The 26,630-nt window shown below is 46.9% G+C and overlaps 2 protein-coding genes across 2 annotated transcripts; one reads left to right on the top strand and one right to left on the bottom strand.

The window, feature by feature from the left end:
* The first annotated feature begins 19,922 nt into the window (after window positions 1-19,922).
* On the top strand, window positions 19,923-23,300 carry LOC124707952 (actin-97-like). The gene is made up of 5 exons (XM_047239639.1): window positions 19,923-19,991; window positions 21,321-21,394; window positions 21,476-21,869; window positions 22,173-22,786; window positions 22,911-23,300. The coding sequence occupies exons 2-5, from the start codon at window positions 21,335-21,337 to the stop codon at window positions 22,974-22,976; spliced, it is 1,134 nt and encodes a 377-aa protein (XP_047095595.1). The 5' UTR covers window positions 19,923-19,991; window positions 21,321-21,334; the 3' UTR covers window positions 22,977-23,300.
* Window positions 23,301-23,753: 453 nt separating this feature from the next.
* LOC124649451 lies at window positions 23,754-26,160 on the bottom strand. The gene is made up of 6 exons (XM_047189083.1): window positions 26,065-26,160; window positions 25,792-25,878; window positions 25,429-25,522; window positions 24,699-24,996; window positions 24,308-24,362; window positions 23,754-24,090 (listed from the first exon to the last, which is right to left on the bottom strand). Exons 1-6 carry the CDS (start codon window positions 26,158-26,160, stop codon window positions 24,013-24,015), a joined length of 708 nt encoding a protein of 235 aa, XP_047045039.1. The 3' UTR covers window positions 23,754-24,012.
* Between the last annotated feature and the right edge of the window lie 470 nt (window positions 26,161-26,630).

The following is a 26,630-nucleotide window of genomic DNA, read 5'->3' as shown; positions in this document are numbered from 1 at the left end:
TGAGTAGAAACCAAGGACATACTTGTCCATATGCTACAGCGGAGCGTGTCTCTCTCCCATAAGGTGAATGCTAGGATCCATTTTATTCAAACAAAACAAAAAACAAAAACAAACCGACGCTCCAAGCAAAGCACATAAGATGTGATGGAATAAAAATATAGTTTCGGGGAGGAACCTGATAATGTTGTCGATGAAGAAGGGGATGCCTTGGGCATTCCCAAGCTTAGACGCTTGAGTCTTCTTAGAATATGCAGGGGTGAACCACCGGGGCATCCCCAAGCTTAGAGCTTTCACTCTCCTTGATCATGTTGCATCATACTCCTCTCTTGATCCTTGAAAACTTCCTCCACACCAAACACGAAACAACTCATTAGAGGGTTAGTGCACAATAAAAATTAACATATTCAGAGGTGACACAATCATTCTTAACACTTCTGGACATTGCATAAAGCTACTGGACATTAGTGGATCAAAGAAATTCATCCAACATAGCAAAAGAGGCAATGCGAAATAAAAGGCAGAATCTGTCAAAACAGAACAGTTCGTATTGACGAATTTTAAAATGGCACCAGACTTGCTCAAATGAAAATGCTCAAATTTAATGAAAGTTGCGTACATATCTGAGGATCATGCACGTAAATTGGCTTAATTTTCTGAGCTACCTACAGGGAGGTGGACCCAGATTCGTGACAGCAAAGAAATCTGGAACTGCGCAGTAATCCAAATCTAGTACTTACTTTACTATCAAAGACTTTACTTGGCACAACAAAACACAAAACTAAGATAAGGAGAGGTTGCTACAGTAGTAAACAACTTTCAAGACACAAAATAAAAACAAAGTACTGTAGGTAAAAACATGGGTTGTCTCCCATAAGCGCTTTTCTTTAACGCCTTTCAGCTAGGCGCAGAAAGTGTGTATCAAGTATTATCGGAGAGTGGTGCATTCTCAGCGGGGTGCGGAGTTTTCTCAACTATGCATATTATCTTTTCTATGTGAGTTTCAGAGGCTCCCTTTTCATTAGTCTTGGGCTTGCTACTCTCATCAAACAAATCTTCAGGAACAATCCAATCAAAATTCTTTTCTAGTGCCTCACACATTCCTAAGAGCTTGCAAGGTGTTGATGTTTTAATATCCCCATCATAATTAACTATTATTAGTGTACTTTATGTCTATCCTTTTCCATCTTCTCAAAGAGTACTGGCAAAGTTGGTATAAGAACCTAGCATATTATATTTAGTGAAAAACTTTTCTAGCTTCTCTCGCTATTCCCCCAAATTCTTTAAGAAGGGTTTCTAATACAAAATCTTTCTTTTCTCCTTCTTCCATATCACTGAGTGTAAGAAACATATGTTGAATCACAGGATTAAGATTAAAAAATCTAGCTTCTAATGCGTGTACTAAAGAAGCAACAGCAATTTCATAAGTGGGGGCAAGTTCTACCAAGTGTCTATCCTCAAAATCGTCAACAGTACTGACATGGTTGAAAAATTCCTCTATATTATTTCTCCCAATTATAGACCCACGTCCTACCGGTATGTCTTTTGTGGTAAAATTAAAAGGAAACATGATGAATCAAGTAAAGTAAATGCAAGTAACTAATTTTTTTTTTGTGTTTTTGATTTAGCAAACAAGATAGCAAATAAAGTAAAACTAGCAACTAATTTTTTTGTATTTTGATTTAGTGCAGCAAACAAAGTAGTAAATAAAACTAAGCAAGACAAAAACAAAGTAAAGAGATTGAGAAGTGGAGACTCCCCTTGCAGCGTGTCTTGATCTCCCCGGCAACGGCGCCAGAAATTTGCTTGATGCGTGTGGTTGACACGTCCGTTGGGAACCCCAAGAGGAAGGTGTGATGCGCACAGCGGCAAGTTTCCCTCAGTAAGAAACCAAGGTTTAATCGAACCAGTAGGAGTCAAGAAGCACATTGAAGGTTGATGGCGGCGGGATGTAGTGCGGCGCAACACCAGGGATTCCGGCGCCAACGTGGAACCTGCACAACACAACCAAAGTACTTTGCCCCAACGAAACAGTGAGGTTGTCAATCTCACCGGCTTGCTGTAACAAAGGATTAACCGTATTGTGTGGAAGATGATTGTTTGCAGAAAACAGTAGAACAAGTATTGCAGTAGATTGTATTTCAGTAAAGAGAATTGGACCGGGGTCCACAGTTCACTAGAGGTGTCTCTCCCATAAGACAAACAGCATGTTGGGTGAACAAATTACAGTTGGGCAATTGACAAATAAAGAGAGCATGACCATGCACATACATATCATGATGAGTATAGTGAGATTTAATTGGGCATTACGACAAAGTACATAGACCGCCATCCAACTGCATCTATGCCTAAAAAGTCCACCTTCGAAGTTATCATCCGAACCCCCTCCAGTATTAAGTTGCAAAGCAACGGACAATTGCATTAAGTATGGTGCGTAATGTAATCAACAACTACATCCTTAGACATAGCATCAATGTTTTATCCCTAGTGGCAACAGCACAACACAACCTTAGAACTTTCTCGTCACTGTCCCGGTGTCAATGCGGGCATGAACCCACTATCGAGCATAAGTACTCCCTCTTGGAGTTACAAGCATCTACTTGGCCGAGCATCTACTAGTAACGGAAAGCATGCAAGATCATAAACAACACATAGATATAACTTTGATAATCAACATAACAAGTATTCTCTATTCATCGGATCCCAACAAACGCAACACATAGAATTACAGATAGATGATCTTGATCATGTTAGGCAGCTCACAAGATCCGACAATGATAGCACAATGGGGAGAAGACAACCATCTAGCTACTGCTATGGACCCATAGTCCAGGGGTAGACTACTCACACATCACACCGGAGGCGACCATGGTGGCGTAGAGTCCTCCGGGAGATGATTCCCCTCTCCGGCAGGGTGCCGGAGGCGATCTCCCGGATCCCCCGAGATGGGATCGGCGTTGGCGGCGTCTCCGGAAGGTTTTCCGTATCGTGGCTCTCGGTACTGGGGGTTTCGTCACGGAGGCTTTAAGTAGGCGGAAGGGCAAGTCAGGAGGGGGCACAGGGGCCCCACACCATAGGCCGGCGCGGCCAGGGGGGGCCGCGCCGCCCTAGGGTTTGGGCACCCCGTGGCCCCACTTCGTTTCGTCTTCGGACTTCTGGAAGCTTCGTGGCAAAATAGGCCCCTGGGCGTTGATTTCGTCCAATTCCGAGAATATTTCCTTACTAGGATTTCTGAAACCAAAAACAGCAGAAACCGCAATCGGCACTTCGGCATCTTGTTAATAGGTTAGTTCCAGAAAATGCACGAATATGACATAAAGTGTGCATAAAACATGTAGATAACATCAATAATGTGGCATGGAACATAAGAAATTATCGATACGTTGGAGACGTATCAATTACTTTTTGTTATTGATGCTATTGAGTGAAACCGTTGAACCAAGGTTTATGTTCAGATTGTTATCCATCATCATATCACCTCTGATCATGTTCCATATGATGTCTTGTGAGTAGTTCGTTTAGTTCTTGAGGACATGGGTGAAGTCAAAATGTTAGTAGTGAACTATGTTGAGTAATATTTAATGGTTTGATATTTAAGTTGTGGTGTTATTCTTCTAGTGGTGTCATGTGAACGTCGACTACATGATACTTCACCTTTATGGGCCTAGGGGAATGCATCTTGTATTCGTTTGCTAATTGTGGGGTTGCCGGAGTGACAAGCAACCCGAACCCCCGTTGGTATATCGATGCATGAGGGATAGCAGATCTCGTAGTTTAAGGCCGTGGTTAGATTTATCTTAATTACTTTCTTGTATTTGCGGATGCTTGCAAGGGGTTTAATCACAAGTATGTATTAGTCCTAGGAAGGGCGGTGCATTAGCATAGGTTCACCCACACAACACTTATCAAAACAATGAAGAATAATCAACTATATGAAGCGAAAGCACTAGACTAAATTCCCGTGTGTCCTCAAGAACGTTTGGTCATCATAAGTAAACAAACCGGCTTGTCCTTTGTGCTAAAAAGGATTGGGCCACTTGCTGCAATTATTATTCCCGCATTTTACTTACTTGTATTTTATTTATCTCGCTATATCAAAACCCCCGAAAACTTGTCTCGTGAGCATTTACAGTGAATCCTTCATCGAAACTGCTTGTCAACACCTTCTGCTCCTCGTTGGGTTCGACACTCTTATTTATCGAAAGTACTACGATACACCCCCTATACTTGTGGGTCATCAGTCGATAATTTTCATGTGCATGATCCGGGAGGAGAGAGCTGTCAGGTAATCTTCAGTGGTCCAGGGGGGCTGGCATCGGAAGCCGGAACCGCGACCCGGGCTTTGGCAACGGCCGCTTCGGCACGTACCTGAGAGTCCGGGAAGATTTCTGCAGAAGGATCAAAAGAGGCCGGTGTAAGAATAAACAGTAAGAAGAGAAAGCTTATAAGCAAAGGCAAAATACGTACTCCGAGCTTTGGCATCCAGATCCTTGATGAGCTGGTCAACCGAGGCCTGGTCCAGTGAGAGTTTATCGTTCTGCTCCTTTTCAAGCTTCCGCAGCTTCCTCTCTTTCTCCAGCTCCTGGCGCAGTTGCTCCTTGGCCTCCTTCACCTCGGCTTTGCTAGCAACGATGGCATCCTTCAACGCTCCAGCGTGCTGCACTCCGGCCTGGAGCAGCTGGTCATTGAGATTGGCAGTTTTGGCTCGCTGGGCCTGCAGATCGCGCTGGTGCTGGAGGGACAGCTCTTCCTTTTCAGCTGAAATCCGGAAGGAATGGAGTTAGAAAAATAAAGTAACAAGGGAAAAAGAAACCGACGGGTGCGGCTTGCCTTTGAGTGCAGCAACTTGATTGGCAAGCTCATCAAGAGAAGCTTCCGGAAGCGCGGCTGCGCAAAAGAAATCACTCAATAAAATTCTACAGAGGCAAAAATGGTATGAAAGAAACCGGTTAGCTCAAACGAACCTTGGCACTGGCTGTGGGTAAGTTGGAGTGCGGCGAAGGCCTCAGTGAGGTCGCGATGCTCCCACAGCAGCTGCTCGAAGAGCCTCTTGCGTGAGTCCAACACGGCTCTGCGAAAATTAAAAGAAACCGTGAGAGGTGCCGGTTTTTTGGCAAGTTTCACGCTAAATACTGCGTGTTTAATCCGAAACTCGGGGACTCGGTATACCGGTTTTCGAGCAGTTTCGCGCTAAGCACTACGTGCTTAACCCGAAACTCGGGGACTATGAGGATATATCTACGAGATATAAGTTGAAACAGATTGGAATGAGTAAATTTCGAATCCGGAAGAAGATCTTACCAGCACATTGTTGTTGACATCATGCCACACGTTGTCAAACTCGCGCACGCTGTGCTTAAGCCGCTGCATGTGCTGCACAGTGCTCCGGGCGCCGCGGGCGTCCACCACAATCTGCCCGTCCTTATCCACGCCGAGGGTGGCTTCAGTAATGTCCGAGGTATTCCACTCGTCGACATACTTTTGGAGCGCGCCCAAGTTTGCCTCGCCACGGTTCAGCTCGATGATCCGGCCTAGTTGGGCCGAGACCTTCTCGCTGGCGGCAATCGCAGCTCGCCCGGTATGAAGTGTGAGGCTCTGGGAGCTGGCGGGCTGATCCGCCGCGGCCTGGACGGCACCGGAAAGTTGCTCCGCGGTAACCGCGGTGCTCTTCTGGGAGGAGAGCTTCTTAGGACTAGGAGGAGGCTTCTTGGAAGGTGCCGACGGCGGCGCAGCGGTATCCTTGGCAGAGGACGATGGCTTTGATGGAGCAGAGGGGGAAGCTTTGGATGGTGAGGCAGTTGGTACTTCAGTTGTTTTTTCAAGGACAGGCGGAACCAAAGGTTCCGACCACCCGGTTTGATCTGAACCGATGCCCGTGTTGCTGGCGTCAGGGTCTTCAAATTCTGGAGGGGAAGAGAAATCCTCCTCGGCGCGGTGATCATCGGTTTCGGGGGCCGCGTTCCCCTTACTTGCAGTATCTCCCCGAGGGGGGGAGCGAGTTTTGCCGGCACCAGAGTGTGCCGGACTTTCCAGAGGAGGATCTTGGGTCTTGCCAGTGTCTTGGGGGGCTTCACGCCTCATACCGGACGCGCTCCGGGTGAGTTCAAGAGTAGGTCTGAAAAATGAAAGAAGATAGGAGTTAGCCGCGGGAGGTGCCAAATGTAATGGTTTAAACCGGAAAGGTGCCTTAGTGAGGTTTACCCAGAAGAGGTCGGAATGGCATCCCGCTTCTTCTTCTGCGAGGGCCCGGCGCCTGAGACCTTCTGGCGCTTGGAGGCAGGCGCACCGCTGGAACCAGCTTCGGGGGCAGAGGCCTTCCGGAGTCAAGAAACCGAAGGATCTCCGACCTCGGCGAAAAGCGGAGTGATGTGCTCCAGCACCCGACGACCTCGATCAGCTGAAACCGGTACCGCAGGGAGAGCATAAGATATGGGAAGCGGGCCAAGTACCTCAAGAATTATGCAATCATCTTCCTCACTGCCGGAATCATTGGCCCGAGCTCTTGGAGGGCGAGATGCAGAAGTATTACCCGAACGCGTGGTATGAGTGGCGTCCATCTCGTGCGTTGATCCGGCCTTGAAATGATCCGGGTCCACATCGTCTTCCTGGATGCGGTTCGGTGTAAACGAGTCCGGTATCTCAGTGCTTATGCGGGCGAAGTTCTGCAACAAAAGAAGAAACAAGTTAAAAGATAGTTTTCAACATTCCGGAAAAGATATTTCGGAGTCCCCAAGATCTTACTTGGGGCGCTGGCGGGTGTCGGCGGCTGTGAGGCTGCAAGCCCCACCCCCACTCTGCCGGCATCTTTGTCTTGGAGATTTGCTTGGCCTTGGCAACCACATCAGCTTTGCTGAGCCGGAAAGTAGTGATCCGGGTCGGATCAAACCGTCCGGTCATTTGGCAGATTTTGTGTGTGCGGCGCTGAAGCGGGAGAACCCGGCGCGCGACAAATGTGCGCACTATGTCATCAGCTGATAGCTCGGTATCCCTCTTGAGCTTCTTGATATACCGGAGAATCCGGTTGGTTTCCTCATGGCTCTCCTTGGGATTGAACTGCCAATTGGTTCTAACCGGCTCGCCAGGGACATATGCCGGAAGGTTGATAAGATCAGAAGGGCCAGAGTTCCTAACTTAGAAGAAAGTCTGTTGCCACTTCCGGCAAGATTCCAGGCCGGAGAGCCTATAATAAGGGCTCCTTTGGCGGGGCGTGAGTATGCACGCCCCGCACTGCACTATGGGTTTAGGAAGAGGAAGGTTGGGGTCCTGGATCGAATTGATCTGGAGGTTGTAGAAGCGGGCGAATGTTTCAATTGTAGGCCAGAGGCCGATAAATCCTTCCATAAAAGAGACAAAGGCGGAAAGGTAGAAAATGGCGTTGCCGGGGCGATGGTGGGGCTGAAGCCGGTAGAAATCAAGAAAGCGCTGGAAGGCCAAAACCGCGCTCAAAATGGGCGGTAAAGACCACCACTTCGCCTGGATTGGGCGCAAGCTCGCGCTCACTGCCGGGAATCCGGCAGAATACCTCCTCTGGTATCCTCTGAGACCGGTACAGCCAATCAATCTCCGCTTGGCTCACATCGGAGCCCCTCCAGGAGCCGCGCGTATAAACCGCGGGATTCGGGCCAGCTCCCTGATCGTGGCCACCGGCTTCTTCCTCCGACCTGTCGGTTTCTTCTACCGGTTCGCCGGCTTCTTGGTCCACAACATCCTCCTCGTCCCAAGATACCTCGGGCTCCTCGCTAGCCTGAGAGCCACCGGAAAGCTCTAACTCAGCCTCTTCTGATGCCATTGTGCTAAGATACCGGTGTTACTTAACAACAAGTTTCACGATCTCTACTCGTTCGCGAAGATCTAAAGACAAGGAAAAAGGAAAGCAAAAAGGCAAAGGTAAATCTACCGACCCGGTGAAGAACACGAGGAACGCGAAGAGGGAAAAGAGATGGACCAGGGTGCACTGACCGTAAACGAGCGGCGGAGGTTCCTCGCGATGGCAGGGCAGAAGTTCGCCGGAGGAGGTGGCTTCGGCGACGAGCAACGGCGCAGGAGGTCGAGAGGCAGGGCGTTGCGAAACTGGCAGTGGCGAGAATGGCGAGGGTGAAAGCGTGGGGGACGACGGTGAACCGTCGCCCCTTAAATAGGCGTAGGGCGTGGTGGGCTGGAAACCGTCCGGCCCATGTCCCTTCAGCTGTTGGGCCACCACGTGGCGCCAGGATACACGCGGGATTTACCGCGGCCACACGGAGGACCACAAGGATCAGGTGCGGCGTAATAAATGTGCGCGGGAGACGAGGGATTTGACCCCCGCTGACACTGCGGCGTCAGTCACAGTGCGCACGTCACTGACAGGCCCAGTTATCGAGATGTTCTCGACTTCGTCGAGGAGAACTTAATGACAAAGAAACCTACGAAAAGAAGCCGGAAGGGTTTCGAGGAATCCGGTTTATCGGTGTGAGCTTGATATGATACCGGCCAAGTATAATGGGAAATCGGAATGGTTAATCCGGTACGAGAACCTGGTATGGCCCGTCGGATGAATCAGCCGGGCCACACCAGCTTCGGGGACTAATGTCGGGGGGGATGACCCCCGGTAGGTCAAGATTATGGCAAATTTGCCATGGTAAAACATTTGTATACCGGATTAAAGGTTAATCCGGATCCTAAGGAGTAAGCTTAACAATGCTAAGTTGGTACGATCCGGTATACCAGGAGGGGTATGCCGGAGCACGGGAAACAGAGGAGATTGAGCTACAAAGGCGAAGAAGCCGGAGCTCATAAGTAAAAGATACCGGAGATCCGGCATAGGATCAACTGTCGCATGTCGGCACCCCAGTCAAAGATTCCCCCAAAGACCAAAGGACAGGATGAGCGAAGCACTTCAGCTTTAATCGAAGCCCTGACGCCAAAGCAGAAGATGGCGTAAAAGAAACCGGACGAGGTCATTAGCCCTCTCATTAAAGACAGAAGCGTCATTCCTGGAGCCAAAGTAGCTTTATAAAGTAGCTTAGGTCACCAAAGATACCCCTAGGGTTTCTTCCCCTGTAAGCCTCCTCTCCACTATATAAGGAGAGGCACTGGTGGAAAAACAGGCTTCGGGTGAGCCCCATTAGTCGCGAAAATGTAAGAACCGCGACCAATGGGGTCTTTAGTCGCGGCTCGGGTGGCGAACCGCGACCAAAGGCCTGGGCCCAGGGCGCTCGGTGGCCAGCCGGTGCACGTGTGGGGGCTTTAGTCGCGGTTGGCCAGGCCAACCGCGACTAAAGGTGCCCGAAGGCCTTTAGTCGCGGTTGGCCGAGCCAACCGGGACTAAAGCCCCTCCCCTATATATACCCACCCAAAGACCAACACTTAGCCATTTGGTGCCATTCTCTTCACAAGCTTCACAAGTGGGTGTTAGGTTTGCTTTTGGTTCCTCTTATGCACATAAGGTGTTTGATGAAATGCCCCAAGAGCATGAAACAAACATGATATGAAGTGTTGGAGCCACACTTGAGCTTTCTCATTTATTTTTTCCTCCTCGATCGCGGTTAGCAACTTGAACCTTTGATGTGTCGTTGATAAAATGTGCATGTGCATGTGTGTAGTTCATTGTTTAATTTATATTGTTTGTAGCTAGTTAGTTTAACAAATGCATGATGGTTAATTATATATTTTATATTATAATAATGCAGATGAATCGACAATGGATGTACGGTAACCGACTCTCCGGCGAGTTCAAGTGCGGGTTTGAAAGATTTCCTCGTAGTGGCTAATGCGAACAAGCAGTGGGGTTTTGTTATCTCGTCCATGTGTTAAATGTAAGAATCGTAATGGTTACTCTTCCTCAAGAGATGTTCACATGCACCTGCTTCGGCACGGTTTCATGCCAAGCTATAATTGTTGGACCAAGCATGGAGAAAGAGGGGTTATAATGGAAGAAGATGAAGAAGGGGATGATTTCATCGATGAAAGCTATCTTGCTCATTTCGGTGATACTTTCATGGAGGATGCTGAAGGTGAAGGGGAAGGTGAAGGGGAAGGTGAAGAAGAGGCACATGATGATGATCCCGTTGATGATCTTGGTCGGACCATTGCTGATGCACGGAGACGCTGCGAAACCGAAAAAGAGAGGGAGAATTTGGATCGCATGTTAGAGGATCACAGGAAGGCGCCGTACCCCGGATGCGATGATGGTCCGAAAAAGCCGGGCTGCACACTGGATTTGCTGAGATGGAAGGCACAGCAGGTGTAGCTGACTCGGCATTTGAAAACTTGCTGAAAATGTTGAAGAATATGTTTCCAAAGAATAACGAGTTGCCCGCCACTACGTACGAAGCAAAGAAGGTTGTCTCGCCCTCTAGGTTTAGAGGTTCTCAAGATACATGCATGCATCAACGACCGCATCCTCTACCGCGGTGAATACGAGAATTTGAATGAATGCCCGGTATGCACCGCATTGCATTATAAGATCAGAGGCGATGACCCCGGTGACGACGATGTTGAGGGCCGTAAACCCAGGAAGAGGGTTCCCGCCAAGGTGATGTGGTATGCTCCTATAATACCACGGTTGAAACGTCTCGTTCAGGAACAAAGAGCATGCCAAGTTGTTGCGATGGCACAAAGAGGACCGTAAGTCGGACGGGGAATTGAGACACCCCGCAGATGGAACGCAATGGAGAAAGATCGACAGAGAGTTCAAAGATTTTGCAGCCGACGCAAGGAACATAAGATTTGGTCTAAGTACGGATGGCATGAATCCTTTTGGCGAGCAGAGCTCCAGCCATAGTACCCGGCCCGTGACTCTATGCATCTACAACCTTCCTCCTTGGTTGTGCATGAAGCGGAAGTTCATTATGATGCCGTTGCTCATCCAAGGTCCGAAGCAACCCGGCAACGACATCGATGTGTACCTAAGGCCATTAGTTGATGAACTTTTACAACTGTGGGGCAGACTCGGTGTCCGTGTGTGGGATGAGCACAAAGAAGAGGAATTTGACCTACGAGCGTTGCTTTAGGTAACCATCAACGATTGGCCTCGCTCTTAGTAACCTTTCGGGACTCGTCAAATAAGGGATACAATGCATGCACGCACCGCTTACATGAGACCGAAAGTGTACATTTGCCAAATTGTAAGAAGAACGTGTACCTTGGGCATCGTCGATTTCTTCCGAAAGGTCATCCAAGAAGAAAGAAAGGCAAGCATTACAACGGCAAGGCAGATCACCGGCCGAAGCTCGCGGAACACACTCGGTGCCGAGGTATTTGATATGGTCAAGGATTTGAAAGTCATCTTTGGAAAGGGTCCTCGCGGACAATCGGTTCCGAAGGGAGCCGACGGGCACGTAGCCATGTGGAAGAAGAAATCTATATTCTGGGAGCTAGAATATTGGAAAGTCCTAGAAGTCCGCTTCCGCAATCGACGTGATGCACGTTACGAAGAATATTTGCGTGAACATCCTAAGCTTCTTGGGCGTGTATGGGAAGTCAAATGATACAAAGGAAGCACGGCAGGACCGAAGCAAAGTTTGAAAGACCCCGATGACCGGCATCCGGAACGGTTTCAAGGTCGTGCCAGCCTACGCTCCGACCAAAGAAGAGAAGGTCATCTTTTTTGAATGCCCGAGTAGTATGAAGGTCCCGTCAGGATTCTCGTCCAATATAAAGGGAATAATAAACATGGCGGAGAAAAAGTTCCAAAACCCGAAGTCTCACGACCGCCACGTGATTATGACGCAATTGCTTCCGATTGCTTTGAGGGGGCTCTCGCCGAAAAATGTTCGAGTAGCCATTGTGAAGCTATGTGCATTCCTCAATGCAATCTCTCGAAGGTAATCAATCCGAAGTTCTACCACGGTTACGTAACGATGTGATCCAATGTCTTGTCGGCTTCGAGTTGGTGTTCCCGCCATCCTTCTTCAATATTATGACGCACCTCCCGGTTCACCTAGTCGATGAGATTTCCATTCTCGGTCCCGTATTTCTACACAATATGTTCCCCTTCGAGAGGTTCATGGGAATATTAAAGAAATATGTTCGTAACCGTGCTAGGCCGTAAGGAAGCATCGCCAAGGGCTATGGAAATGAGGAGGTAATTGAGTTTTGTGTTGACTTTGTTCCCGACCTTAAGCCGATTGGTCTTCCTCAATCGCGGCACGAGGGGAGACTAAGTGGAAAAGGCACGATCGGAAGGAAATCAACGATATGTATGGATGGCCATTCTTCCGATCGAAGCACACCACACAGCTTCCGACCAATTCCAGCTTGGTGGCTCCGTACTTTGAGAAACACAAGAATATTTTACGCTCGGACAACCCCCGAGAAGCCCGAATCCTCGGATTAGGAAGGCCCACATGGAGACTTTCGGCAGCTTGGTTGAGAAAACATTTAATGAGTGACGATAAGGTTGTAGATCAGCCGTACATGTTGGCCAAGACACCATCTTCGACTATAACGACTTTCGAAGGGTACGAGATAAATGGAAATACATTTTACACGATCGCCCAAGATAAAAAGAGCACCAACCAAAACAGTGGTGTCCGCTTTGATGCAGAGAACCGAGAATGGGCAAAAGGTCACATATTATGGTTACATAGAGGAGATATGGGAACTTGACTATGGACCCTCCTTTAGGGTCCCTTTGTTCGGTGCAAATGGTTCAAGCTAACAGGAGGTGGGGTAAAGGTGGACCAGCAATACGGAATGACAATGGTGGATGTCAACAATCTTGGTTACCTTGACGAACCATTCGTCCTAGCGAAAGATGTCGCTCAGGTTTTCTATGTGAAGGACATGAGTAGCAAACCGAGGAAACGGAAAGATAAGAAAACGGTCGAGACATCATGCGATGATTCAAAGCGCCACATTGTTCTTTCAGTGGAAAAGAAACATCGTGGGAGTGGAGGACAAGATAGACATGTCGAAGATTATAATATGTTTGCTGAAATTCCGCCCTTCAAAGTGAACACCGACCCAAGCATTAAGTTAAATGATGAGGATGCTCCATGGATACGGCACAATCGTAAGCAAGCAGGGACACAAGGGAAGAAATGATGTGTAATAATTTATTGTACCAAACTTTGTTGAATGAATCATGTGAATTATATTACCCGTGATGTGTTTGGTGTCCATTTTCGAATGATTCAATTGACTCGAGATAGCACCGATGATACATGAAATTTGGAGTGACTAAGTCATACTCCCGCATACATGAAATTTGGAGTGATTTAGTCATACTCCCGCCTAGGCGTATAATATGCATACTCGTAGTCTTCATAGCCGCCGCCGTTGTACCGGTAGTCGTCGCCTTCTAAGTTGCCGGCGTCGTCGTCGCCGCTGTCGTCGCCGGGCGGCGCTCGTGGCTCGAACCGAGGGTAGCGCAGGCGGGGATATCGCCGGCCGTGATGTAGTCCATGACGCTCTGCGCAGTCCGGCCGTACCACCATAGCCGACGGCCGGCCTCGTGGAAGTTTCCGGGAGGCAGACCGTCCTCCTCATACCTGGCGAGCGCCCTCTCACGCCGATTGATGAAGAAGGCGTCCCAAGTATGCTGGTTATCGGGATGCCAACGGGGATTCATCCGCTGCTCCGGCGTGAGGTCGAGGTAGTAGTGGTTCGTGATGGCCGCCCGGCGCGCAGCACTCGAGGGACGGGAGGGACCGGCACGCCGCCGGCGCTTAGGCTCCAGCCGGCAGGGACGCGGTAGCCCGGTGGGCAAGGGTAGTTCGAGGCGCAAAGATCCTCCACCCGCTCGGTAGGTTAGAGTGGGTGCGGTGGAAGCCATGAGAGAGTGATGAGAGATTGTAGAGATGTGATAATGCCGGCTAGCCGGGCTACCTATATGTAGTGACAAATGGCGGGAAAAATGGGAGCGGGAAGACAGGAGGCGGGAAGAAAGAGGAGGGAAGAAAGTGGCGGGAAGAAAGAGGCGGGAAGAAAGTGGCGGGAAGAAAGAGGCGGGAAGAAAGTGGCGGGAAGAAAGTGACGGGAAGAAAGAATTTTTTGATATATTATTTTTCTGATTTTTTTGATATATTATTTGTATTTTTTAGAATTTGAATTGAATTAGTTTTATTTTTTTGATTTTTTTGATATATTATTTGTATTTTTAAGAATTTGAATTGAATTAGTTTAATTTTTCTGATTTTTTTATATATTATTTGTATTTTTAAGAATTTGAATTGAATAAGTTTTATTTTTCTGATTTTTTTGATATATTATTTGTATTTTTAAGAATTTGAATTGTATTAGTTTTATTTTTCTGATTTTTTTGATATATTATTTGTATTTTTAAGAATTTGAATTGAATTAGTTTTATTTTTATGAATTTTTTGATATATTATTTGTATTTTTAAGATTTTGAATTGAATTAGTTTTATTTTTATGAATTTTTTGATATATTATATGTATTTTAAACATTTTGAATTGAATTAGTTTTATTTTTCTTAATTTTTTGATATATTATTTGTATTTTTAACATATTGAAATGAATTAGTTTTATTTGAATTAGTTTTATTTTTCTGAAATTTTTTGATATATTATTTGTATTTTTAAGATTTTGAATTGAATTAGTTTTTTTTTCTGATTTTTTGATATATTATTTGTATTTTTAAAATTTTGAATTGAATTAGTTTTATTTTTTTGATATATTATATGTATTATATGATTTTCAAAAAAGAAAAGTATTTTCAAAAAAGAAAAGTATTTTCAAAAAAGAGCTTTAGTGGCCAACCGCGACTAAAGGTCCTTGCGCGCGGGAAATTAAAAACCGGGCGAAAAACCCTTTAGTCGCGGTTGGGGTCGCCAACCGCGACTAAAGGGTTACCTTTAGTCGCGGTTGGCGACCCCAACCGCGACTAAAGGGGGTCCCTATAAATACCGCGCGCCGCCCGCGGCGGTTCTCACTTCGTCTTCCTCGTTCGCGCCGGCCCTCCTCTTCGACTTCGTCGCCGTCGAGCTGCCGCCGTGCGCCCTCGACGTCTCGCCGCGCCGCCCGTGACCGCCGCCGCCGCCGCCGCCGCGCCCTCCTCTTCTCGATCTGTCGCCGGCCCGGCCGTAAGTGTCGCCGCGCGCCGCTGCCCTTAGCGCCGGCCCCTCCTCTTCTCGATCCCGGCCGCCCGACCGCCGCCGCGCGCCACACCCCGTGACCGCCGGGCGCTCCCGTGACCGACGCCGCCGCGCCCTCCTCTGGGCCACCGTGACCGCGCCGCCGGCCGCACGCGCACCGCCGCCGCCGCACCGGCCGTGACACCAAGAACAAAAAGACGTTTTAGAAAAAAAATTAACAAAAAAAAACAGTTTTTAAAATTTGCAAGAATTAGTCCGGATTTTTTTTTTTATGTTTGTTATTTTTAATTTTAACTATATACTTAACAAAAAAAACTTAAAATTTTGTAATTAACTATAACTTCAACTTAACAAAAAAACTTAAAATTTTGTAATTAACTATAACTTCAACTTAACAAAAAAAACTTAAAATTTTGTAATTAACTATAACTTCAACTTAACAAAAAAACTTAAAATTTTGTAATTAACTATAACTTCAACTTAACAAAAAAACTTAAAATTTTGAAATTAACTATAACTTCAACTTAACAAAAAAACTTAAAATTTTGTAATTAACTATAACTTCATATATAAAAACTTAACAAAAACTTAAATTTTGTTAAGTTTTGGCCCGTCTTCTCCGCGAGCCTCGACACGCGCCGTACCGTCGCCAACGCCGTCAACGCCGTCAACGCTACCTCTATTCATAAAAATGTAACGCCGCCGTACCGTCGCCAACTTAAAAAGAACTAAAGTTTTGACTTAATAAAAATGAACTAAAATTTTGACTTAATAAAAATTGACTTAATAAAAAATGAACTAAAATTTTGACTTAATAAAAAATGAACTAAAATTGTAACGCCGCCGTACCGTCGCCAACGCCGTCAACGCGCCAACGCTACCTCTATTCATAAAAATGTAACGCCGTCAACGCTACCGCCTCTATTCAACGCGCCAACGCCAACGCCGTCAACGCGCCACCGCCACCGCGAGGGTTATGTGTCCTCGTCACCGCCACCGCCCTTTCGCCACCGCCCTTTCGCCACCGCCACCGGTCTCTCGGTCACGCGGTCACTCGCGTCCCCCTCTCGCCTCCCGCTCGTCGCCCTCTCTGTTTATATGTAGAAGAGATGTGATAATGCATATACACAATTAATTTGTTTTGACTACATGTTTTCGGGACCGACATATGGCGGACGATAGAGCTGACCCGATTCTCGGACAACTATGATCCGGACGTCGAAGACCATATGTTCGGCATCATAAAAGGCGATATTCTATATGTGCCGACCGGAGAAGAAGAAGATGATATCTCTTCTTATCCGAACCTTGAGGGTGAAGATGAAGGGCGCCGTCAGCAAGCAGATGATGCCGAAGAAACGTCGATAAACGACGATCTTCAATTGGAAGTAGCAACCACCTCCGGCGCCGAGGTATATATATACATATTGAGCTAGCGTCTGGTGATACAAACTAACTGATTTGAATAAATGTGTGTGTACTAACGCGCGCGACTCTCTTTCTTATTTTAGCCCTCGGCCGGATCGTCGAAAAAATCGAGTACGTCGTCAAAGCGTGGCGCAACCAAGACGATGAAACCAAACGAAACATGCACCATCGATGTTGTCGAGGAAGCAACCGGCAGGGCCGCCGGAGCCCAGCAAGAACGCCACCAAGTTTATCGGCCAATGCGGAGCCGTTGTTAGAGACAACGTCTCGATCACCGTCCAGAGTGGAATGAGCCAAAGAAGGCACGTCTTGGTTTCACTTTTGTCGCTAAGAGAACAAAAAAAGATTGCTTCAACAAGCTTATGGAACATTTCGTTCTACCTCCGGAATACCGCAAATACGATGAGGAGGGTAACAAGATTCAGGAAAACAAGGAGAGGTGCAAGCTAGTCAAACAGGTTCGCTCTTTCTAAGATGGCCAACGCATTCCGGAAATACAAGCAAAATCTAGCCCATGACTTTGTCAAGCGAGGCAAGACTCCGGATTTCAAAGGACAATATGAGAAACCGCAACATGATTGGCCAGAATTTGTGAAGCAAAAGAAATCGAGCGAGTTCCTTGAAATGTCAAAAAAAATAAGGAGAATGCGGCCAAGAAGGAGTACAATCATATTATGGGGCCGAGGAGGGTATCGCTTTTGGCAGCCTAGGTGGGAGAAGATGGAGAGCGAGCCGAGGGCGCGAGGAATCCGTCCGGTACGGAGGGATGGAACCCAAGGGCCAAAAGGCTGGTGGTACGGGCATGGGGGATCGCCGAACCCGGAGACAGGGGAGTGTGTTTATCGGGGCAAAATAATTACACCCACCCAAAAGCTTATTGAGGCAATGAGGGATGCTCAAGAGGGGAGGATCAAGTTCAACGGAGAGAACGACGCCACGACAAAAGCCCTCGGGAATCCTCGAACACGGATGACGTGTACGAGGCATGGGGCCCATTTCGTGGAAAGTAGGGTTCCCCCAGAACGATGACCCGTACGGTTACAGAAGCCGTAAGAGAAAGATGTATCGGGATGCAGATGTTGTGGCGAAGTTGGTAACGGAAATGGATGTGCTGAAGGAAACCGTGAGTGTACTAGTAGCCGAAAGAGATGCAGCTCGGGCGCAGCATGAAGATCATCCAATGGATCTCGGAAGCCAGCAGCGGAGAAGAAGCAGCGTGGCTTCCACGGAGGCCTCACCGGCTGGTGCACCGACGATAGAAATTACTGCACCGGAGCCTCTGGTGGTCCAAATTACTGCACCGGAGCCTCCTCGCTACCCCGTGGACGATATAAAGGAGATAAAGGACGATAAAAATGATGCAAAAGTAATTATTTTCATTCATTTGCGCTCTATATCGATCGGCCTATTTCGTTCATCATTTCCTAATATCAAGTAACTAATTAATAACTCTCTTGTTTATTTAATTTTCTTTGCCTCGTAGGGTTTGGAGACGGTTCGTAGATACCAAGGTCGGTGAATTCAAAAAAGAGCTACATTTTAAAATGGCAAGTGCGGACGACTGGGGATATTCAGCCACCGGGGACCAATCTATGTGGATACTATGTTTGTGAGAGGATCCGGAGATACCGCAATGAGCGGGACCGTAAGTGTGAGAACAACATCCCGAGGAATAACCTCCGGAAGACGCTTAGTCCGAAGCTCGCTTCCGACCACTTCAAGAGGAACTAGCTGGATGGTTGGCGAGGAAGTCATCGATCCTAGAGGAGAACACTATTACGATGACGTAGAACTTTATATGCACAAGAATTTGTAACTAACTTGTTCAAAATTGTATATGGTCATCCGATATTGAATATATATTGTATATGGTCATCCGATATTGAATATATATTGTATATTCCTCTTGAATTCTTTTTGGTTCTAATTTCAAATTTGTTTGAAATTGTACATTCATATGCATGTATGTATACGAGTACCGTAGAATATGTGAAACTCCTTCAAAAATTAAAACCCAAAAGAAATAAAACAATACAAATTAAAAAGAAACCAGATTTAGGGGAGGGGGCTAAAACCCTAAACCCCGCGGAGGCCTTTAGTCGCGGTTGGCCGGAAGAACCGCGACTAAAGGTCCTCCGCCTCGGCGCTCGCCCTGCGGCCCACGTGGACGGGCCTTTAGTCGCGGTTCGTAAGGAACCGCGACTAAAGGTGGGGGCCTTTAGTCGCGATACTTTGGTCGCGGTTGCGCCACCGCGACTAATGGCAGTTGCCAACCGCGACCAAAGCCCCTTTTTCCACCAGTGAGGAGGGGCACCCATGCGAGGGACGAGCGGGGAGACGAGCGAGCTCTAGAGGATTGAGCATTTTGTGTTTAGACCTGGGCCTGTAAGCCGTACGTCTTCAACCTCTGGCCATTTGGCTAAGTTCTTGAGATCAATATATCACCTCGGTGTTCTTCCCCTCTAAACCTTCCCCTCATCCGGATCCTCAAGCGTACATCCGACCCCAACTTAAGCCATCCCATGGCATCTGTTTGTTCACCACGACGACACATGCCCCTCATGCCACGTATGGGTGGTCACGGTCACTGGAAATCATCCTTGGAACCGAAAAATATGCGCTATAGCTCATGGAAATGGGTAGAAAACATGAAAAATGCGAGTTTTGGCGATGCTCCTCAAACCATGCTCCAGCAAATGAAAGGATCGCATGCCACACCTAGGGGGGGGGGGGGTGAATAGGTGCTACCAAATTTTTAGTTTTTTTTTTCAATTTAGACTTGACATAAACGTAAATTATCTAGATATGCAGCTACATGAATTTGCCTAGATGACAAGCTACACAACTAATACAATAAAGACAATAAGGTAGATTCTCTAGATATTCCTGTAGTCTCTTCCTTTTAAGAGAAAGTAGGTCTGTATTGGAGGGGATGTTTTGCCAGAAAGGTCGACCGATCTCACAAAGGTCTCATCCTATTCTGCGACGAACATGCCACGTCGGCGAGCTCACGCTTCACTAGGGCCACGGAGCTTTCGGGACGACCTCTTCGGCCGAAGGTTCCAAAGAACACCAAGAGTAAAACATCCCCTTCAATACAGAAAGTCATGTTTGTCAGGTGGAGTTTTTTTTTTTCTTAGAGAAAGGATGATTAGCCCGTCCTATGTGCAACCCACTGAAGGGGCCGGCCTGGATCCGGTGCGAAGCCCAGCTTGTACTGGGCCAGCCGTTCCGTCCTTTCCCCCCATGTTGGTCCATCATCCGACGAAAATGTGCGCGTTGAAAGTTGGAAGAATGAACCGAGGAGGAAAAAAAATGGTCCCTCACAGTTGTGGTCGCGTGCGTCAGCAGGCCGACAGCAGACAGCGGCGTGAGTGAGCGAGATCCAGAACACAGCGCCAGAGCGGCAGCAGTTATAGCGCCAGCCACCCTCTCTTCTCCTCTTCCACCCTCCTCCTCCTGCTCCGATCGCATCGCCTCCCGCAGCCACCTCCACCTCCGCCTCCGTCTCGCCACGCCGAGCTACGGTAACCTCTCTCTCTCCCTCTCCTTCTCCCTGTAGCGAGCGTGGTCCACCAGCAGCAGCAGGGAGCTAGATCTTGCCTCTGACGCCCTCCCCTTACTTCGTCCCGCCCGAGATCCGGCCCCGAGGCGCCGGATCTGGGCGGCCTGTGCAAAGATCCGCCACCGGGCCGGACGCTCTTGCTTCCCCCAACCACGACCGCTTCCCGTCCCGCGCAGATCCGCGGCCGGCGCCTGGCCGGTCGAACTGCCCCCGGTTTCCGACGCCGATTTGCTCGCGTTCCACCGGTCGTCGGCAGCCGTAGAGCCCACGTCGACGCGCGCGCGCGCGTAGATTCCCCCCTGTTCCTCTAGCCTCTAGTAACCGTGATCCACGAGACGGCGCAGCAGCACCGCGCATGCCGTTGTCGTCGCCGCTGGTTCCTGCCAAGGTTCCTTTTTGGGGACACGGGCACCGATTTCACGTGCGGCATGTAGAGTAGAGAGCTGCTAACTCTACGGTTGAACCATATGGGTTAGTCGCTCTGTTAGTCTCACAAACCAACTAGCCGAGCCCTGCCTCGATTAGTTCGTCGGGGTTCACTGCCTCCTCGGAGCTCATGCGGTGCTTGTGCTGTGTAACAGTCTCGAGACTTTAGGTAAAAAATCCTAGCTTTATGTGGGGCAGTTCCTGCACAGAAAATTGTAATTTTAATAGTGGAAATCGCACCGCCAAGCACGTCGGCTTGCTGGAATGTGCAGCTGCAGGATGCACATGTTTAATAATTGTATAAAGTACTATTGCCCGCAAGCTACAAGCTTAATCATCCCTAGTGTCTGGAGCCAGAGTAATGCCTAATGCTTTGCTTTTGGTGGATTTTTTTATTTAATAACAGCGTAGTGTATGAATGCATTACTTTTGGCCAACTTTAAGTTTGTTTCCAGTCTCTTGTTTATTCCTTGTGAGAAATTTACACAAGAACAGGGGCCTTCCCTGATTCTGTGTCAAAAAGATTCAACTACTTTTACACATTAAGTTGTTTTTCACAAACTCTTTTTGATTCTGTGTCAAATTTTTTACTTTTTTTAACAGCGTACTTACTGTGTAAAAGCATTACTTTTGGCCAACTTTCTATTCAACAACAAGATGGAACTACAACACATTAAGTTGTTTACACAGTCTCCTCTGAGAAATTTACAGAAAATCAGGGGCCGTTTCAGTGTTTTCTTTGTGAAATTGTGATTGGTTTCTTCACATCCATGGCTGTTATGTCAAAAATCACAAGCCATGGATTTCTCTATAGAGCGACAGTATTGCTTGCTGTTAACTGATATCATTCTTATGCTACTTGCAGATATTCTGTAGACAATGGCTGACGGTGAGGACATCCAGCCTCTTGTTTGTGACAATGGAACCGGAATGGTCAAGGTCAGATTTTTCTTCTCTCAGCTGTTACACTGTCATCTCCTGCAAATGTTAATATGACATTTTCTCATGGTTATTATCTAGGCTGGTTTCGCTGGAGATGATGCACCAAGGGCTGTTTTCCCTAGCATAGTTGGCCGCCCTCGGCACACTGGTGTTATGGTAGGAATGGGACAGAAGGATGCCTATGTCGGTGATGAGGCACAGTCCAAGAGAGGTATCCTCACGCTGAAATACCCAATCGAGCATGGTATTGTGAGCAACTGGGATGACATGGAGAAGATCTGGCATCACACTTTTTACAATGAGCTCCGTGTGGCGCCTGAGGAGCACCCTGTGTTGCTTACTGAGGCTCCTTTGAACCCAAAGGCCAACAGAGAGAAGATGACCCAGATTATGTTTGAGACTTTCAATGTTCCTGCCATGTATGTTGCAATTCAGGCGGTGCTCTCCCTCTATGCAAGTGGTCGTACTACTGGTATGAACTGTTTCCACTTTTTAGTTCAATTCTTTGCTTATGCTGCCATTCACTAGTTATTCAGAATTATTGTCAAGTTCCTATAATTAAGTCGTGATATATGTTGGCACTTAGCACCTTCCGTAATGCTTATCATATGCCATCCACTAATTTGTGTAAGTTGGATATGCCAATTTTGATTACTGCTCAGTGCTTGCCATACCATAGGCATTCAGAAAGTAATTGTAATTATCATTACTGTGAAGCTATATATGAGTTAGTTTGGTGCAGTAATTTGTGGCTGAAGGTTTTTTCCATCTACAGGTATTGTTCTCGACTCCGGTGATGGTGTCAGCCACACTGTGCCCATTTACGAAGGATACGCGCTTCCTCACGCCATTCTTCGTTTGGATCTTGCTGGACGGGATCTCACGGATTCTCTTATGAAGATTCTCACCGAGAGAGGCTACTCCTTCACAACCTCAGCCGAGCGGGAAATTGTAAGGGACATCAAGGAGAAGCTTGCATACGTTGCCCTTGATTATGAACAGGAGCTGGAAACTGCCAAGAACAGCTCCTCAGTTGAGAAAAGCTACGAGCTGCCTGACGGTCAAGTAATCACGATTGGGGCAGAGAGGTTCAGGTGTCCTGAGGTCCTCTTCCAGCCATCCATGATCGGCATGGAATCCTCTGGAATCCACGAGACGACCTACAACTCCATCATGAAGTGTGACGTGGATATCAGGAAGGACCTGTATGGCAACATCGTGCTCAGTGGAGGCACGACTATGTTCCCAGGTATTGCTGACCGTATGAGCAAGGAGATCACCGCGCTCGCTCCGAGCAGCATGAAGATCAAGGTCGTTGCTCCACCTGAGAGGAAATACAGTGTCTGGATCGGAGGGTCCATTCTGGCCTCACTCAGCACTTTCCAACAGGTACTGTCTTGCACTAGTCTACTTCATACACTTGTTCAACTTCACCTTTATACCTTAGTATATTAGGCTTCAGGCAAACCAACATCTGAATTATGTTTATGACATGTGACTATGTTTGTACCAGATGTGGATATCAAAGGACGAGTATGATGAATCTGGCCCGGCAATCGTCCACAGGAAGTGCTTCTGATTTCCGCGAGTGCTCTGCTGTTATCGTCTAGTCTTGGGAGTTATCTTTGGTTCATTCTTCTAGCTATGTATTGCAGATTTGCAAGCTGTGTTTTTTTCCAGACATGACTACTCTGGGGATACGCCACTTGTATATGTGGTGGCCCCATGTGCAAGTGCAAGTACACTATCTATGTTTGTGCATGTCACAGTGTGTGTTTGTGAGATCAGTTGTCAAAACTTGGTTGGTTGAATTGGATTGATTGGAGCTTGTCTGTAATAGCTTATAAATTATATGTATTATTGCTCTGATGGGAGAATTATGTCGAATTTTGGATTTGTTTTAGCTCTTAAAGTGTTATACAGTGGCCATACATGGATGAAGTATGAACTGCTTTTTTCCATGTGGTCCTTTATCTCTGGCTCTATATCTTTTAATCTGAAAATTTTATGAAGGGTTCAGTTACTGCGTTGTTCAGATGCAGTTAGCTGATAAACTTGTAAAAACTTTCATGGTAAGACAAAGAACGAAATTCAGATATTTGAACAAACAACCAAAATCAACTTTGTTTTATTAGGACATTGTGCACTAGCTGACACTAAGAAATAATTTGGTTCTAGTTAAAAAGGTGTACACCTACACTTGAAAACAAAATCTCTGCAAAAATTATTTTAAATTTTTTGCATTTTTTAAGATCTGAATTTTATGCAGTGATCATCCATATATGGGGTGTGAATTGCTTTTCTACAGGATCATCAACTTTTCATTACCTGTTTATATGTCTTTTATCTGAAAGTATTACGAAGGTATACTGTTGTCAGTTTCAATTACCTGATGAAATTTTCAAAATATTACATGCTATGAACATGAACAAAACCCAGATATAGGCTTTGTTTTATTAGCACATTGTGCAGTAGCTGACACTCCGAATAACTTGTTTCTGAAAAAACATGTATTACATGAACACTTCAAAACCCAGTTTTGTCGATGCTCCAAAATCCAGGAAAGAAAACTCCCATGCTCCTGCATGCTTGACATGAACCAGTATGATGGCTGGTTAGCTACTCGGTTTGAAAGCGCCAGCCAATGCGTTGTATGCTTCCACGCAGTGTCTGAACTTCTCCTCTGCTTCAGGCTGCAAATATAGTTGTGTTCAGCACCTTTACACAGTTTGTAGCTCAGATTTTTTTTCTCGAGAAAACGCAAAGAACTCTTTGCGTTTCATTTCATTGAAAAGATAGAGGGAAACAGTTTACAAGCCTCCTAGGAGGTTGAAAAGGACTCGTTGCGTTTCATTTCATTGTAGCTCAGAATTTGCACCTGGTGTTATAGAAGTTGCAAAGCCTACTAACCTGTGAAGACCCTTGATGCTTGTCCGGGTGCCACTTGAGAGCTGATGCGCGAAAACTGCAGAAGAATATCACACAGGAAGAAAAAACCAAATTAATAACTCTACGTTATGAAACATTGCAAATGCGACAGAGATGCTCTAAGAAGCATATCACACAGGAAGAAAAAACCAAATTAATAACTCTACGTTATGAAACATTGCAAATGCGACAGAGATGCTCTAAGAAGCATATCACACAGGAAGAAAAAACCAAATTAATAACTCTACTTTATGAAACATTGCAAATGCGACAGAGATGCTCTAAGAAGCATATCACACAGGAAGAAAAAACCAAATTAATAACTCTACTATATGAAACATTGCAAATGCGACAGACATGCTCTAAGACTTACGCAGACTTGATGTGATCAAGTTTTAAGGGACCTGAGGCTGGCAAGCCAAGAGATAATCTATGGCTCTTTAGATCATCACGACAAGGCTGCTCTTCCTCGTCTACATCACTTTCGTTCCAAACTCTTTCCCTCGATTTGGTCGACCGAGGCTCATCCCTCCACTGAAACCCACTAGGAGTACTGCCAAGGTCATCATCCTCCCCGGGCCAGTACCAGGTAAAAGACGCCTTGCCACCAAAGCTCCCGGAAGGGCTATCACTGCAGTCGTCGTCATCAAAGTTTCGCCAGTCTATCCCACCTATAGAACAAATCATGGTGCATTTGTTATCGCCAAAAATATACTGAAAACAATTGTAAAGTAAACGTTGTTTACCCTTTTCAAGGTAGAGAAAGATAAACTATGCTCCAAGAACAGGTAGACTCCAGATGCTAGGAATGATAGTCCATGTATATTAAAGAGAAAGCTATTGTACTACAAGTTGAAGTCCATAATATAACATCATGTACTAGAGAAAAGCATGTACACTGAATAAATGACAATCCAGTTAAAGAGCAGAAAAGAAACTTTAAGAAGATAGTCAATGCTCCCACACAATTTTAATTGCGAACAAATCCGGCCAATGTACACTTGAAGGTGTTCAGCAGCAGGCTGTTTTGGGATCAAAAAACGCAGGCTGGTCCTGAGTAAATACAAGCAATCAGAAGGTAAGAGGTTGGGGAGTAAACTTACGTCTGCCTTTGCTATGTGGATTAATTCCAGGACCAGAGCGGGCTTTCGATTTGCCGCCAGATTTCTGCTGCCTCGTTTGTTTATTACCTCTTTCCTATTGACAAAGTTTAGACCGGTTTCAAAATATGCCCCTTAACAGAAAAACGCAAACGCTTTCAAAGCAATCAAATAGATCGAAGTTGATTTTCCATTGGGCAGGCGTAGATCGAAGAGACCCGAATAGTTGAGCCATACCACGATAAAGTGTTATACTAAATGACCTTTCTCTCTCTTTGCCTAGGTAGCTAGCTAAATCAGTCCTGGTACAGATTCGCAAACTAGGAAGTCCACAAATTGGCGGAAATGGTGAGTCGATGACGATACCTGGAAAGGGCCGCCGTTAAGCAGGATGTTCTTGAGAGCATTCTTTGCATCGGTGCGCTTCTCGCGGACATTGAATCGGATGTGAGGCTGCACGAGAAGAGTTCCCGAACCATCAAAGTCAGGTCCGAGTGAGTTCGTGGATCTTTCTACGGAGCCAAATTCGTGGCGAGAACTGGGGTAGAGACGCAGCAACAAGGGGGTTGATTTGATTCAGACGAAAGGGAAGGGGGACAGGGAGACGTTGGAGCGGGGGACGGGGTGGGGTGGGCGTACCGTGGATTTGGAGAGCGCCGCGGCGGCGGTGGAGTGGAAGCCCGCCGCCGCCGCCGCCGCCGCTGCCGCCGCGCCCCTCCGTGAAGCTGCTTGCATCCCTGCGGCGGCGCGGCGAGGCGAGGACAAAGTTCCTTCTTGGGCCTGGAGATTCGTGCCGTCAGTGGGATAGCCACGATTTCTTCCAACACGAAAATGAAAAAACTTCACACTGCTTTTAAACCTTGCTCTTGCTCAACTCAGTAGAACAAAAACTCTAGCCATCGCATCGTCCTTTCCATGCGCATCATTTTTTTTTCCTAAACTGATATTGAAGATTAAACCCGTTCCAGTGGACTTTCAATATCTAAATTTTTCAGAGGGTATTCTAAAAATTAAAAAGTCCCTCCAGGGAGATCTGACATCTGAGACTTATTACCCGATTTTCCTGAACTAAATTCGGGTTCTTCAAAGTGGTACCCGATGTAGTGCTCGGGGTTCGGGTAGTATGCACATCGTGATTTGCCACGATCTCACCATGCCACAATCGCCTCCTCCCACGTCCCCATCTCTTTTGGTGTCATTTCACA

The sequence above is a fragment of the Lolium rigidum genome, chromosome 4, assembly GCF_022539505.1.
Source record: "Lolium rigidum isolate FL_2022 chromosome 4, APGP_CSIRO_Lrig_0.1, whole genome shotgun sequence".
In the NCBI taxonomy this organism is placed as follows: domain Eukaryota; kingdom Viridiplantae; phylum Streptophyta; class Magnoliopsida; order Poales; family Poaceae; genus Lolium; species Lolium rigidum.
This window is presented reverse-complemented; position numbering and strand designations above follow the sequence as displayed.